This window comes from Equus caballus, chromosome 15 (genome assembly GCF_041296265.1).
Source record: "Equus caballus isolate H_3958 breed thoroughbred chromosome 15, TB-T2T, whole genome shotgun sequence".
In the NCBI taxonomy this organism is placed as follows: domain Eukaryota; kingdom Metazoa; phylum Chordata; class Mammalia; order Perissodactyla; family Equidae; genus Equus; species Equus caballus.
Window position 1 is genome coordinate 22734320 of NC_091698.1, and position 12785 is coordinate 22747104.

Sequence of the window (12785 nt, forward strand, 5' to 3'; positions counted from 1 at the left end):
GTGAGTAAGGAGTGTGCCTTACTCACCTGTGTCCTGTGATGTCCCTTCACAGCCCTTCCTCTCCCACCCCTCGCAAACAGAGGCTCAGCACACTCTCAGAAAATGTAAATGTTTGTTGAGTACTTACAAAGGAGCTCATAATATAGACAGTCAAAATATATTTAAAAATAAAAAATAAGGGAAAAATCAAAAACAAAGATAATATGAAGCAAGGGAAGAGGTTATTATAAATTCCTATCTACTTGCTGTCGAAAGATCCCAGATTTGGGTCTATGCTTTCAAGCAGCTAATATAAAGGGGGAAATAAGATCAGTTCCAAAATTCCCTATGTCCATAAATCAAAACACATCTGTCATTCTGGCTGGGTGGGGAAGCAGGAATAAAGGCACACCTATCCCTGATGGTGAGGTTGGAGGGGATATATTCACTAGAGGTCCTCGTTGAGAAAGGAATGGAATATAATCCACATGACAAGAAACATGTGAAGTGTTATAACAACTGTTGCCATTTATTGAATCTTTACTCTGGTCTGGTCCAAATAATTCCTTTTTTTTTCATTTGATTAGCGCATAAATACAAAGAGTTTGGTATGATTATTCTCATTTTACTGAAGGTAACTAAGTTTGGAGAAGTTAAATGACTTACTCATGGTCACACAGCTGGTTGGCAGCTGACGAGGACTCGTTGATCCCAACTGCTATGATGTTAACCAATCAACTATACTGCATCCTTTTCATTGGCTAATTTTTTAGTAATTCAATAATATCAGATGTCACCACATAAAAGCACAATAATCTGCCAGAGTACGGTAATTAGATTTAGCAAATAAAAATAAAAGACACCCAGCTAAATTTGAATTTCAGATCAATTTCAGATGAAATTTCCTTGTCTGAATTCAACTTTAACTGATGTCCTGTATTTTATCTGGCAACTCTAATCCAGGGAGTAGAGATGTAGATCATAGTGTATCTAGAGGGATGGGTAAATACAGATCCTTTAGGCAACCTTCCTGAAATATGACTTCTTTCCAGGCAAGATTCTGTAGGTACTGAATGACAGTGAGTTTAAGATTACACTCCACGTCAAGGGTCTGGAAAGCAGTTTTCTTTTGTCAGTTAAACATGGAATCATACACTTCATTTAAGCAGTTCAGCTGAGGATAGGCTCTCCATCCGCTTTCAAAATTTGAGGCTCCAACGGAACTCTCTGCCCCAGTGGACACCCTGCCTTAGCTCTGGATCCACGGACCGGCTCTGATGTAATGTGAGCTCTTTCCGGGAACTGACGGGAGTGGCCTGGACTGTGCAAATTAACTTCCATTTTGCCAAAACAGTTCTGCCAAAATGCCACACTAATTTCATAGAAATGTTACAAAAAACATTTTCTTTTTAATTGGGAGTTATACCGATATGGTCATTGCAGAATTTATAATGGTGGCTATTTAAGTTGGATACAACTTAAACATCTAAAAATAAGGAATTAGGCATGTCAACTGTAGCACAACCGTGAGATGGAACACTATGAATATTTTAAAATGTTAAAATTTAAATGACGTGTCAAACGCTTTTACCATAGTATTAAATAGAAAAAAATACAAAAACTACACACTGTTTAATCTCAGCTGTATAAACAGTATGTGTAAGTATGAACTAAAATTTTTTAAAAATACAAGAAAATTTATCAAAAGTCATAACCTTAGGATGTGGTTTATGAATGATTTTTGTTATTTTCTTTTTTTATAGTTTCCATTCTACAATGTACTTATATCACTTTTATAGTGAGAAAAAATATTTCTGAAGAGAATAAAAATATATGAAAGAAATTTTAGAACTGAAAAAAATGATCATAATGGCAATTGGGATAAGGTACTCCAACAAAGTTGACAATATTGAGATGATGGGACTAAGCATCTGATCAAATAAAATACAGTAAATTCTGGAATCTGGGGAAGAAGATTTACTACTCACGTTCTGCTTGAGGGAAACTGAGTGTTCTTCAAGATTACATGAAAATTTAACTTCAAAACTTTTAGGTTGATGTTCAGAATATAGGTTATTGACAAGAAATGAGGAGAGGAAGAACAAAAAAGAGAGAAAGAGGAAAAGAGCGTGGTGACAACGTCCTACTCCACAATGCAGAAAGACCAGCGAAGGGAAGAAGGGTAAGAAATATGAGGTGGAGAGAGGGGAACTGAGGATAAAAATTTCTGGGCATTTTGCATCCTCCCAGAATCAAGAAAATGGAAGTAAAGTTACTAGATGAAATCTGAGGCCTGAATACCCTTGACATTGCTACTTCCCAGCCTCAGCTCCCAATGTCTCTTCGTGGTGTAACCCAGCTAGGAGTTTGGATCTGCAAAATCGGGCGCGTCAGCACATCAAAGCAGGCACTCCTGCCCGTGGGCACTCAGGGAAGCCAAGCGGGAAGTCTTTCTGGGAGGTTTGTTTGGCACAGGCATGTGGTACCTCACGTGCTTCCAGAATTTGGAATTCAGGGACCTCTTGTTGTCCACATGGCCTTCCCTCCACTTGATGGTACCTTGCACTTTCACGAGATGCTTGAGGGAATCTTGGAGCTCCCCAAACTGCAGTCCGCCCGGCTTGCTCAGAGCCTCCATTTCAATCAGAATCACCTTGGAGTCGTTCTGGATGAGGGCGCTGTGCAAGGCGATCTCCTGCTCGTAGGCAAACTCCTTGCTGTGCGTGATTTGAGGAGTTAGGATGAAAATGTGCCGCCTGCTCTTTTGTATGTTGGTTTCCACTGCGGTGACTGCATCTGGGAATAAAAGACATGGATAAAACGTTCTGTTGTTGCTTTTTTAAGTCTAATGGTTTGGTCACAAATGTTCTGAACTTTTAAAAAATTATCATTGTTATAATCTCGTGTGAGATTCTGACAGTGATCAGTTCACTTATTCAGAAAAGTGGGAATGTACTTGGATGGAGACCCGCTATGTTTGCCTTACCCCGTCACCAGGAGCACAACCACTCCAAGGCCCTCTTCTTTCCCAGGTGGATCAGTCCAAACTGAAACAGCTCTTCCGGTTAAATGAGAAGGTAGGAGTATTTAGCAGGAGACTTAGTTCAGGTTCATTAGCTACATATCTTCTAAGGACATTAGCTCACATGTTTTAAAAGGGCTTGGAATTTTAACCCTCAAAGAATGCAACCTCAGGAACTCTTGCTCCTCTGAAGCAACTAAAGTCTCTATTGAAGGGCTGGATCCACCTCGCCCCTCAATAGTCTCTGCTTTAGAAGCTGATTTGATCTGGACTAGAAAAATCTTGGAAAGACCAGATCTCCTTATCAAGTCAGGGTTTATGGAGCATCAACTCCCTGGTGATTTCAGTTAGCTTCAGGGGGGACTTAGAAAGAACACGTAAAATACCAGTTTTCACTGCGAGGTCACAGCATGATTAAGGAAACAATCAAGAACAAAACAACTCAAGACATTCTTAGAGAGCAGCGGCTGAAAGGCTACCAATTCCTATAGTAGCTGGAAATTAGGAAATGAGTGTTCAATAGTGTCAGATAGAGACTTTGTGTCAATCAGGAACCTAACAGCAAATTTGGCACACTCCAAAGGACTGGCTAAAGAGAGTTTAATGAAAGGACAGCTTATGCAAGATGTGAGCAGAGCCAAGGGAAATCAACAAAAGATGGTGCAGAACCCCACAACTGGCAGCATCAGGGACCCATTGCCACCGTCCAGGCATGAAGGGAAAGAAGCAGTTATGGAACCCAAGGAGTATAAATGCCTGAGGAAAGCCAACTGACAGGAACCTGTGCTCCAGGAGAGAGGAGCACAACTACCCTGGCAGCCCCACCCAGAGCTGGTAGGGATGTTCTTGCCCTCTGAACTCCTGCCAGTGTCTCTCATCGGCCAAACCCAACATGGAACAGAGGGCAAGAGAGTGATGGATTCCATAATGATGGGCCACTCAGGTCTGCTGGACGGAGGGGGATGCAGAGTGGATTTGAAGAAGCAAATGGAAGATAGCAAGCATAGGAAGAAATACACAGCATCAGTCAGTCATAAACTTTTCACTTCACTCTTACAGAAGAGTGAAGTTTGGTGTTGTTTTGTTGGATTTTATTTTACTTTGGTTGAGGAAAGGTCGGAGGACATACTTGAGGGAGGGGAAGTGGGAAAACTTTCCAAATGAAAAATAGCACAAAAAAGGCAACACAAGCTTGAGGATCAGTGAGCTGGCGTTCACGTTTGGCTGGGGAAAGGTGTAATTAGAAACGAGGTTGATGGACCTGAGAAAGAAGAGATGAAGAGCTTGCAGCCACATGTAGCCACATGTAGCAGCTGGTGTGACATGACAAACAGTTGGAGTCCTCGCAGCTTCTTGAGCACTTGTGCAACATGAAAAGAGCCTTTGAGCACCATGACTCTCTACTTGCATGGCAGCCAATGGGGAGCGCTGGGGAAAGGAAAGAGCCTGGAGGGAAGGCTTGGGTTACATTTTTCTGAATTGTACATTTTGTAAGTCTCCCAAGCCATTACTAGGCTCTTAACATTACCCAAATATTCCAGGATAAACCGAATTCACCTGTTGTGCATACCTTTAAATCTACAGGCACTCGACTCTGTCTTTTCCGGAGGAATACCAGTTTAAATTCACGGTCTCCTAAACATTTACTTTTCTGGACTTCCACTCATGATGTCCCTGCCTCATTCACATTTCAAACCATCCTGGTCTCTGAGGAATTCGAGAAGAGTTCCCAGGAGGGTTCATAGGTACTTGACATAAATATGGAGAGAAGAGAAGAACTCCCGACATGCGGGAATTGTGACACAACTGCCAAAGGTACATGAAACCAGCAAGGAATATTGAGAAACAGAAGACACAGTTCTACTTATTCTTGTAAGAATAGAAATTTGCAAATGCTTCCCCAATATGAGGAACATCATGAAGACTCCTTGAGTCCTTTCGGATATTTTAGCCAGCACCTCTGGATATTAGAATAAAATTCTTTAATTTTTAAGCCTTCGTTCAAATCTTCTAGATAGAATTAAGAGAATTCAGAGTTAGCCCAGTGGGGGACGTGGAAAGTGAAGTACGGGCAGTACCTTGCTACTCCATATAGCAAGGACACCTCGTTCTGTCTTCATGTCACTGACACTACCGTGAAGACGTCATGATCAGGGTGGCGATGGCAGCAGGAGGAGCAAAGAATAAGTGTCTCCTTCTTCCGGAGGGAGAAATACTTAAAAGCTCTGGTCACGGGGCCTAGGATCATGATTGCAACTCCTTATCCAATGCACGGATAAGACCACCTATCTCTTAGCCTTCAGATGAATGTGACTTTCTGGCCCTGATGTATGTTGATAGCTTTACCTTCTCCAGGTCGCAGATCCCTGCCATAAATGCATAAGTTATAGCCACATTTATTTTCCAGAACATCAGGCAGGATTTGGTGAACGAAGTGCTCCACAGAACTGGCCCCCTCGGGACTATTTTTCTGGTTCCGTGGGTAGATAACATAAGCATCATAGATCTTTCCATCTGAAAATGAGAACAAGAAGTACAATTCTATTACTTGGTTTTTAAAAATTCTCATCTGCCTCTCAGTAAACATTTTTTCACCGAGCTGAGGAACATATCCCAGCCTCCCAAATATTCTGGAATCCAGAGGTGATGGCAACAATTTACAGCCCCAAAATGTCATCAGGAAATCAGTCTTAGTCCCGAAGTTCTCCTTTTTAGTGTCTCAGACTGAATGATGGAGAATAGGTAAGAGTCTGTCCAGTATAGTTCAAACCATATTGTCAACTTTGATTAATGATCTATTAAAATAAGTATTTACAGTCATGGATAAGGGTCTTCTGTGCTGGATAGATCTCAGTTTTACCTTTGTTTTCCCCATGCTTCTTCTGGGGAAGTGAAAATGCTAATGGCCAATAGTAGCAAGGAGATAGAATGTTTAAAGGGGGCAGAATTTCTCACAAATCAAACAATTAGCCCCTGATTGAGTGGACCACATGGAAAATCTGACATATATCTGCTTCCAAATGAAAGGGTGGTGTTCCTACTAAGCAGGCAGAACTGGCTTCTTTCATGTGCCTGGGCAAGCCTCTCTCTGGAACAGGGTTTCTGGTAAAATACACCTGCATTCTGATGGACATTTCTAACCTATTCACATCTGGAAAACAGGAACAATTTTGTTAATGTTTTGAATTCCATGAAGTTTTACCAATTCACATTTTCCAGAATGTTTAAACCTTTCTGGGTTTGAGCAGATTCTGTTATTGGGGAGTTCATAGGGACAGCAATCCCACTGGAGAGATATTTGAGCTGTTGAGATAAATCTCAGAACCACGAGGGGCAGCAAGGCAGAATGGAGAATGTTCCTTGAGTGGACTCAAGAAAGATGTACTGTTACTATGTTAGTAAGCAAAGGGGAATCAGGGTTTCATAGCATAGCTATTAAGAGATTAATAGATAAGTAACCAACAACCATTATGGGACCTTTTCTTTTTAAAGGAAAACTTGAAACTTGCCACTTACCGTTCCTAGTTTTGTAAGGTCTAGCTATGTCTCTCCAGAGCAGAATAACTTCAATCCAGAACACTTTTAACATTATCATCATGACAATGATTAGCATTAACAATATGCTAAATCCTGCAAGTATGTAGTAGGTGCTTTGATGCTCAGCTATTCAAAAGATAGGGGGAGGACAAAAATGATCATTATTATTACTAAAACAAGATAAACAAATACACCTATGCTGCCTCCACTGAGAGTTCGAGATTCATACAAGAGATGCCTCCATGGAATTGTCATGGCTGCTTTAAGAATCAGTAAGTAAATGTTTTTTGAGCCCCTCTTCTGTGCAAGGCACCAGGCTAGACATTGTAGGGGATTCTCAAAGCATAAAAGATGTAGAGACACATGCCAACTTAACTAAGATAGGAGGTAAAAGCATTAATTTTAGTTGGCAGAGGTATCTAGAAGGAGCGCTCACTCCACGCTGAACTGGGAAATGAAGGCTTCCTGGGTGAGGAGGTCCCTGAACGATGGGTAAGATTCAGGTACCTGCGAAAAAGGCAGTGTACTCTTGGCAAGAGAGGATGCTTGGAGCCCAAGGGTGGAGATGGGAGTGTGTTTTCTGAGGAAGTGGAGTAATGTAATTTGGGGAATTAGTGGAAGATACAATTAGAAAGGTGTGTCAGGGCTAGGTTCTGACCAGACTTGAGGCTCCAGTAAAGAATTTTGCCTTTATTCTGAAGGTCATGGGGCCACTGAAGAGTAGTAAGTAGGGTATTAAAACTGAAAGTGGTTTTCAAGCAAGATTAATCTAGTGGGAGGTTTGTTTCTGTGGAAAGAGAGCATAGGTATTCAGAGTAGAATGAAATGGAAAGTTTTTGTAGTACTAGGGGTGAGAAATAAGAGGGTTCAAAATCGTGTAATAAAGAGAAAGGAATGAGCAAGTCTAGTGCTGGGGGCATCAAGGAGAAAGAATCAGTAGGTCTCAGGGACTCATTGTATCTGCAGTTGGTGGCATAGGAAAGCAGGCTAGAAACAAGAGCCACGTAAGTCTCTAAAGCATATGTGATGGAGAAGTCAAATTACTGGGTTCTAGGTCGTACACATAGCCTTTATTTCTCTTAAGGTGAACATTATTTAGCCATCACTGAACTTTTATCCTGTATTCATCGCTTCACAAAATACATATGCAAGATGGTCCTCATCTCTAAGGACTTGTAACAGATATGTACAAATTGAACGTAAGAACTGTCCTCACTAATAGTATCTTTGGCTGTTTTAAGTTTACTTCCCTCTTTAGAATCGTTAACTATCCTATCTTACAAATAGTTCCACTTAAAGATGAATGTGAGAAGAATGTCAAATGACGCTGGGCCACATAGTTCTCTTTTCATTTTCATCTGAAGTCTCAAAGCATGGGCTCTCGGTTTTGCCACAGAAAATCACTGCCCCGTGTTTGCAAATTCTTCCACTGATTTATCAGCTCCCTGAGTATCCAGCACTGTGAGATGAAGAATGACCAAGGGGAAGTGATTCAAAACTGGGGGACAGGGGCTGAAAACTGGCAGAGAGCTCACTGGCTGCCCTGTCATCATTTTAAATGATAAATGTTCCCTACATTCATCACTTCAACAGGAATCTTCTCCGGTTCACTTTCTAAAAATCCTATCTGGATGCACGCTGGCATCTGTATTTCTTGTAGAGATTGTTATGAAGTAGCTGTGCATGGGGCTGGCTGCCTTCAACTGGAAGAAAGAAGTATATCCCAGGCACTAAAGGAAGTTGCAGTTCAGTTTCTTTCTAAGTGTTAAGGACTTTATAAATGTATAGCTAATTCTTGCGTGTGATGACTAAATACTAAATACCTTCTGTAAGTGCCTGTAAACAGGAAATCCCTGCCTGCCTGTGAATCTTGGCTCTGTAGTACTTGGCATGTTATTCAACCTCTCTTTGTCTCAGTTTCCTCATCTATAAAATGAGATGGTAGTGGGGCTGGCCCAGTGGTGTAGTGGCTGACTTCATGCACCCTGCTTTGACAGCCCAGGGTTCACAGGTTCAGATCCCGGGCACAGACCTACACACTGCTCATCAAAACCATGCTGTGGTGGTGGCCCACATACAAAATAGAGGAAGGCTGGCACAGATGTTGGCTCAGCGACAATCTTCCTCAAGCAAAAAGAGGAAGATTGGCAACAGGTATTAGCTCAGGGCCAATCTTCCTCACACACACACACACAAAATTTAGATGATAGTTACAGTCTCTTCTTCATGGAGTATTGATAAAACAAATGAGAAATTAAATGAAAAAGAGTTAGACATGTACTGGTACATAGGAAATAATGAATAAATGTGTACTATTATTATTATGAGTATCAAATATTTATTTAATAATATGGGGGCATAGGTTTTGTAAGTTTTCCTTTTTAAAATTCAAGGCAGTGCTGTAATTTCTTTTGTTCTAGGAATAGAGATGAAGGAATTCATTGTGACAATTCAACAGCAGTAACAACAATTTTGTTTAATTTACACAGTTGTTGAAACAGAGTAAAACTGTGTTGATTTGAAGAAAAACAGGTAAAAGGTAGCAAGTACGAATAAATCAGAAGGAACAAAATCGCCAAGGACATACAACATGAAAACAATTCCTACACACAGGTAACCAAAGAACACTCATAGAATGACAACATAAGCAAAGCACTGGGATAGGGACGTGATGGCAGCGCCGGGTTGAAGGGTGGCTTCCCCTTTCCTCCGAGAGCCACCACGCTGTCAGCCCCACAAACACTACCCTAACATAACATCTCCATGTGGTCCACACGTCCTGGGTGACAGTTATAACTGGCAGAAGCCTGACAGCCCATGGAACATGATAGCACTTAAAATTATTTACAGTAATCATGATTCTGTTTGTCTTATAAAAACGTATAAATCAACAAAGTTGAAATTAAAACAAGAAAAATCCCAAGCACCACATCAGGCAAAAACTTACCACAACCACATCAAATTGGTGGCCTGCTTTCTCATCACCCCCAATCCTTTTCATCATGTTGTGCCTTTGTGGGTGTATTCAAATTAATCTGGGCTATACCCAACTTAGGAGTATAAACCAAGTTTCACTCTCCCTTTGGCTATTTGACAAACACAGTGAATAATTTCTACATGGTTGTACATGGAGTGACAAGTATAAAAATATCATATTTTTCTCCCCGCCCTTTTATACTGAATTAAGTATAAAATTCATCTCACAAACAGGATGTGTTTGCTTGGAAGTGCAAGCAAGTGAAGAAATCGACAGGTTCTCAGGAAGGAAATGTTTCTAAAACTATTTTTGCTGATGTCATTGCATGGAGTGACGTGGGAGTGGGAGGAAGAAGCAGTCAGTCCCCGAGAGGAGGAGTGTGTCCTTGCTGACTTGTTTAACGTTTTCTGGGTATGCTGGTAGCAGAAAGCACGATGACTCTGCGATGGCTTTATTACTGCTTTGAACTCCCTACAGACAATGTATCCTTCTGCTGCTTACACCCAGACAGATCACTTTCTCTACCCTGCCTCCACATGCCACCGATTGTTTGTGAAAGTGTATGTTACGTTTTAAAAGATTATATATGGTGTCTGAAATTAATCCATTGAAGAGTAGTCGGTTTCATATTTTTCTTATAATATTTTATTGCAACAATTATAATGAAGTCAGTAAAAGCATGCTAGATTTAGATAAAACTATAAACTATAGGGAAGCTATAAATAATTTGGCCTTTCCAAATTATGAGAAAAGTTATTCAACTGAACAAACACAAATATAGGTTATTGTTTTGTTGTGTAATTAAGCCCTATAGCTAGAGAAGTAGAAATATACAAAAATAGTTTTCCTTGATAACTTTGGTGTACATTCATTCAGCAAATTTTTTTTTAAGCATATGCTATGTGCCAAGTACTGCACTACAGACTGAGGACTCAAGATAGGGAAGATGCCACCCTGCCCTCATGGAGTTTATAGTCATGTTGAGCAGACTCTCAAACAGATTTTTGTAAGACAGCAGCAATCGAGACAGGATGCTGTGGGAATACGTAGAGGGAGTATATACTCCAAACTGGTGGTCAAGCAAGTCTCCTCAGAAGAGGTGGTACCTGGATTGCATGTTGAATAACAGATATAATGCGAAAATGGGCTGAGCTACCAGACGTCCCATGAGTTCTACCTAAATTTAATATTTTATAAAAGTTTAACAATGATAATGCATGTCTTATTACAAAGTAGCATCTAAGATTTTCTTGCTAGAATGGGCAGCAGTTAAAGACTTCACCTTTTTGTCCCCTTTGCCAGCCTCACTAAAAAAAAAAAAAAAAAAGTGTGTTCTTTATGACAAAGAAATAAGTTAAAAAAGAGAACGTGTTTATAACATGTTATAAAAGGTAACAAAAGAACATGTTCACAGTTTACTGTTGGTGTATTTTTTTCCACCTACAATGAGGCAGAGAGAGCTAATGAAGTTAGAAAGCACAGAAGGATGACCAAGGAGGCAGGTGGGTATCAAAGAGGAACCAACAAGGGGAGTAGGTGGGAGAGGAGGAAGGGGAGGAGGGGGAGGAAAGCAGTAGAGAGGAGACCAAGCAAACAAAAACATTCTGAGAAGCCCAGGCTGCAAACGGTCAGCGTCCTCAAGAGGAGAAGCACGTTTATGAGATGAGCCACTTCCGTTGTCTTGATAGATCCCCTGGAACCACACGCCAACACACTGCTGTCTCAGAAAATGATTTCAGCCCATAGTTGATACAGCAATCTCAAGTGACCAGAGTCTCAGAAACACTCCTTACTTGGATTTTTCCTCCTTAGTCTTATGATGTGGTTTCTTGAGCCGTGCAAATTCAGGGCCCAACACTCATACTTCAGGGATAAATCCTCTTCTTTCACATCAGCTATTCTTAAAACGGCATTGAGACAAGTCATCTCATTGCTGGAACTAAGAGGCAACTTGTTACTTTCTGTGCTTACTTAGCAGTTGCAAACTGTGTGGGAGGGAAGGGGGTGTTTTAACTTCTATATAAAAATACCTTTGGTTTTGCTCTTGCTTCTCTTGAATTCTTGCTTCGCCAAAGTCCCCAACTTTGGTTCTGTTAACCTGCCACAGGATGGCAGCCATGATCTGAGAGCCTTTCCCAAAGCAAGCAGAGCAAGTTATGCTTGCTGTTTTTCCTAGATGAGAAGTAAAGAAATTACACCAATAAAATTAAATTCTGCAAAAGGCATTTAATTTAATTTAATTTGATTTAATGGGGAAAAAACTTGTTGAACAGCTAGTATGCGTCATGAATCGATTCTCATTTCCCCTCCTCGTCGTTAGCACTTTCATTCCTCTATGGCTTTACTTGGACTCCTCCGTCTCTCCCATTATCTTCATTTCACTCACTTCCGGTTGAAGCTCAGCTCCCACTTGCCTTTCACATGCAGAGGAAACTAGAGGCAGATGACTCTCTCACATGCAGCGGAAACTAAAGAGGCAAATGACTCTGGCTTCATCAATCCCACATTATAGTGTAGGATTTCCCTTTACCATCAATTGGAATTTCTTTTTAAATTCTCTCTTCCACATCTTTCTCCTGAATTCTCTTCATCCCTCTATAAGCTACCTTTGTTGGTAAAACTGTATTTTATCTGACCCAGCTACAAGCCCAATATTTAATCATCCAACAAGAGCATTCTCCAGTCCAATGTCTTTAACTTGAGACTTCCTCCTTTCAGAACTGAAAGCATCAGGGCCGCCTTCCTGCCTTGAGACATGCATTCAGCCATCCTTGCTGAACCCTTAGTTCCTGTGTCAAGATTTAGGCACCTGAAGAGGGGTGAGGAGCTAGGAGTCTCTCAGAAGGTAACAAGGGTGTAAACAAATGATGAGAACACAAGGTATTCTAGTGTTCTATTTAGTAGAAAGATTGACAAAGTGACATGGGAATACAGAGGGGGAAATCTTGCAGGGAGGGCTACCACGCTGAGCATGTAAATGGTGCCCCTGGACTTGATCAGATGGAGGCTCTGATCCTGCTCTCTGGCAGGTAAGAGACGAGAAGGAGGACCAATATGGACAAAAGCAGGAAGAATGTGAAAATGCTCCGCATCATTGTAATAACCATGAAGCGGTCGGTGTGGTGGGGACTTGGGGCGTGTGGGGTTAATGGCTGCAGATGGGCCAGGATTGGGGTGAGAACCAGGTCATGAGGGGACTTGTTTTACACGCTAAGAACTTTGAGTTGTAGCCCACTTCTAGTGGGGAACCAGGAAAGGCAGAGATGGACA

At 41.2% G+C, this 12785-nt stretch overlaps 1 protein-coding gene across 2 annotated transcripts in view; it reads right to left on the minus strand.

Annotated features, from left to right (window-relative positions):
* Positions 1 to 482: 482 nt before the first annotated feature.
* The window catches only part of IL1RL1 (interleukin 1 receptor like 1), a 29607-nt gene continuing 17304 nt past the window's right edge, over positions 483 to 12785 (minus strand). For both annotated transcript variants that reach the window (XM_070236017.1, XM_070236016.1), the window contains 5 exons: positions 11546 to 11687; positions 11309 to 11454; positions 6518 to 6664; positions 5348 to 5515; positions 483 to 2775 (listed from right to left, as the gene is read on the minus strand). In XM_070236017.1, coding sequence (XP_070092118.1) covers positions 2378 to 2775; positions 5348 to 5515; positions 6518 to 6664; positions 11309 to 11454; positions 11546 to 11687 — 1001 coding nt within the window. In that variant the 3' untranslated portion in view covers positions 483 to 2377. The remainder of the gene's footprint in view (positions 2776 to 5347; positions 5516 to 6517; positions 6665 to 11308; positions 11455 to 11545; positions 11688 to 12785) is intronic.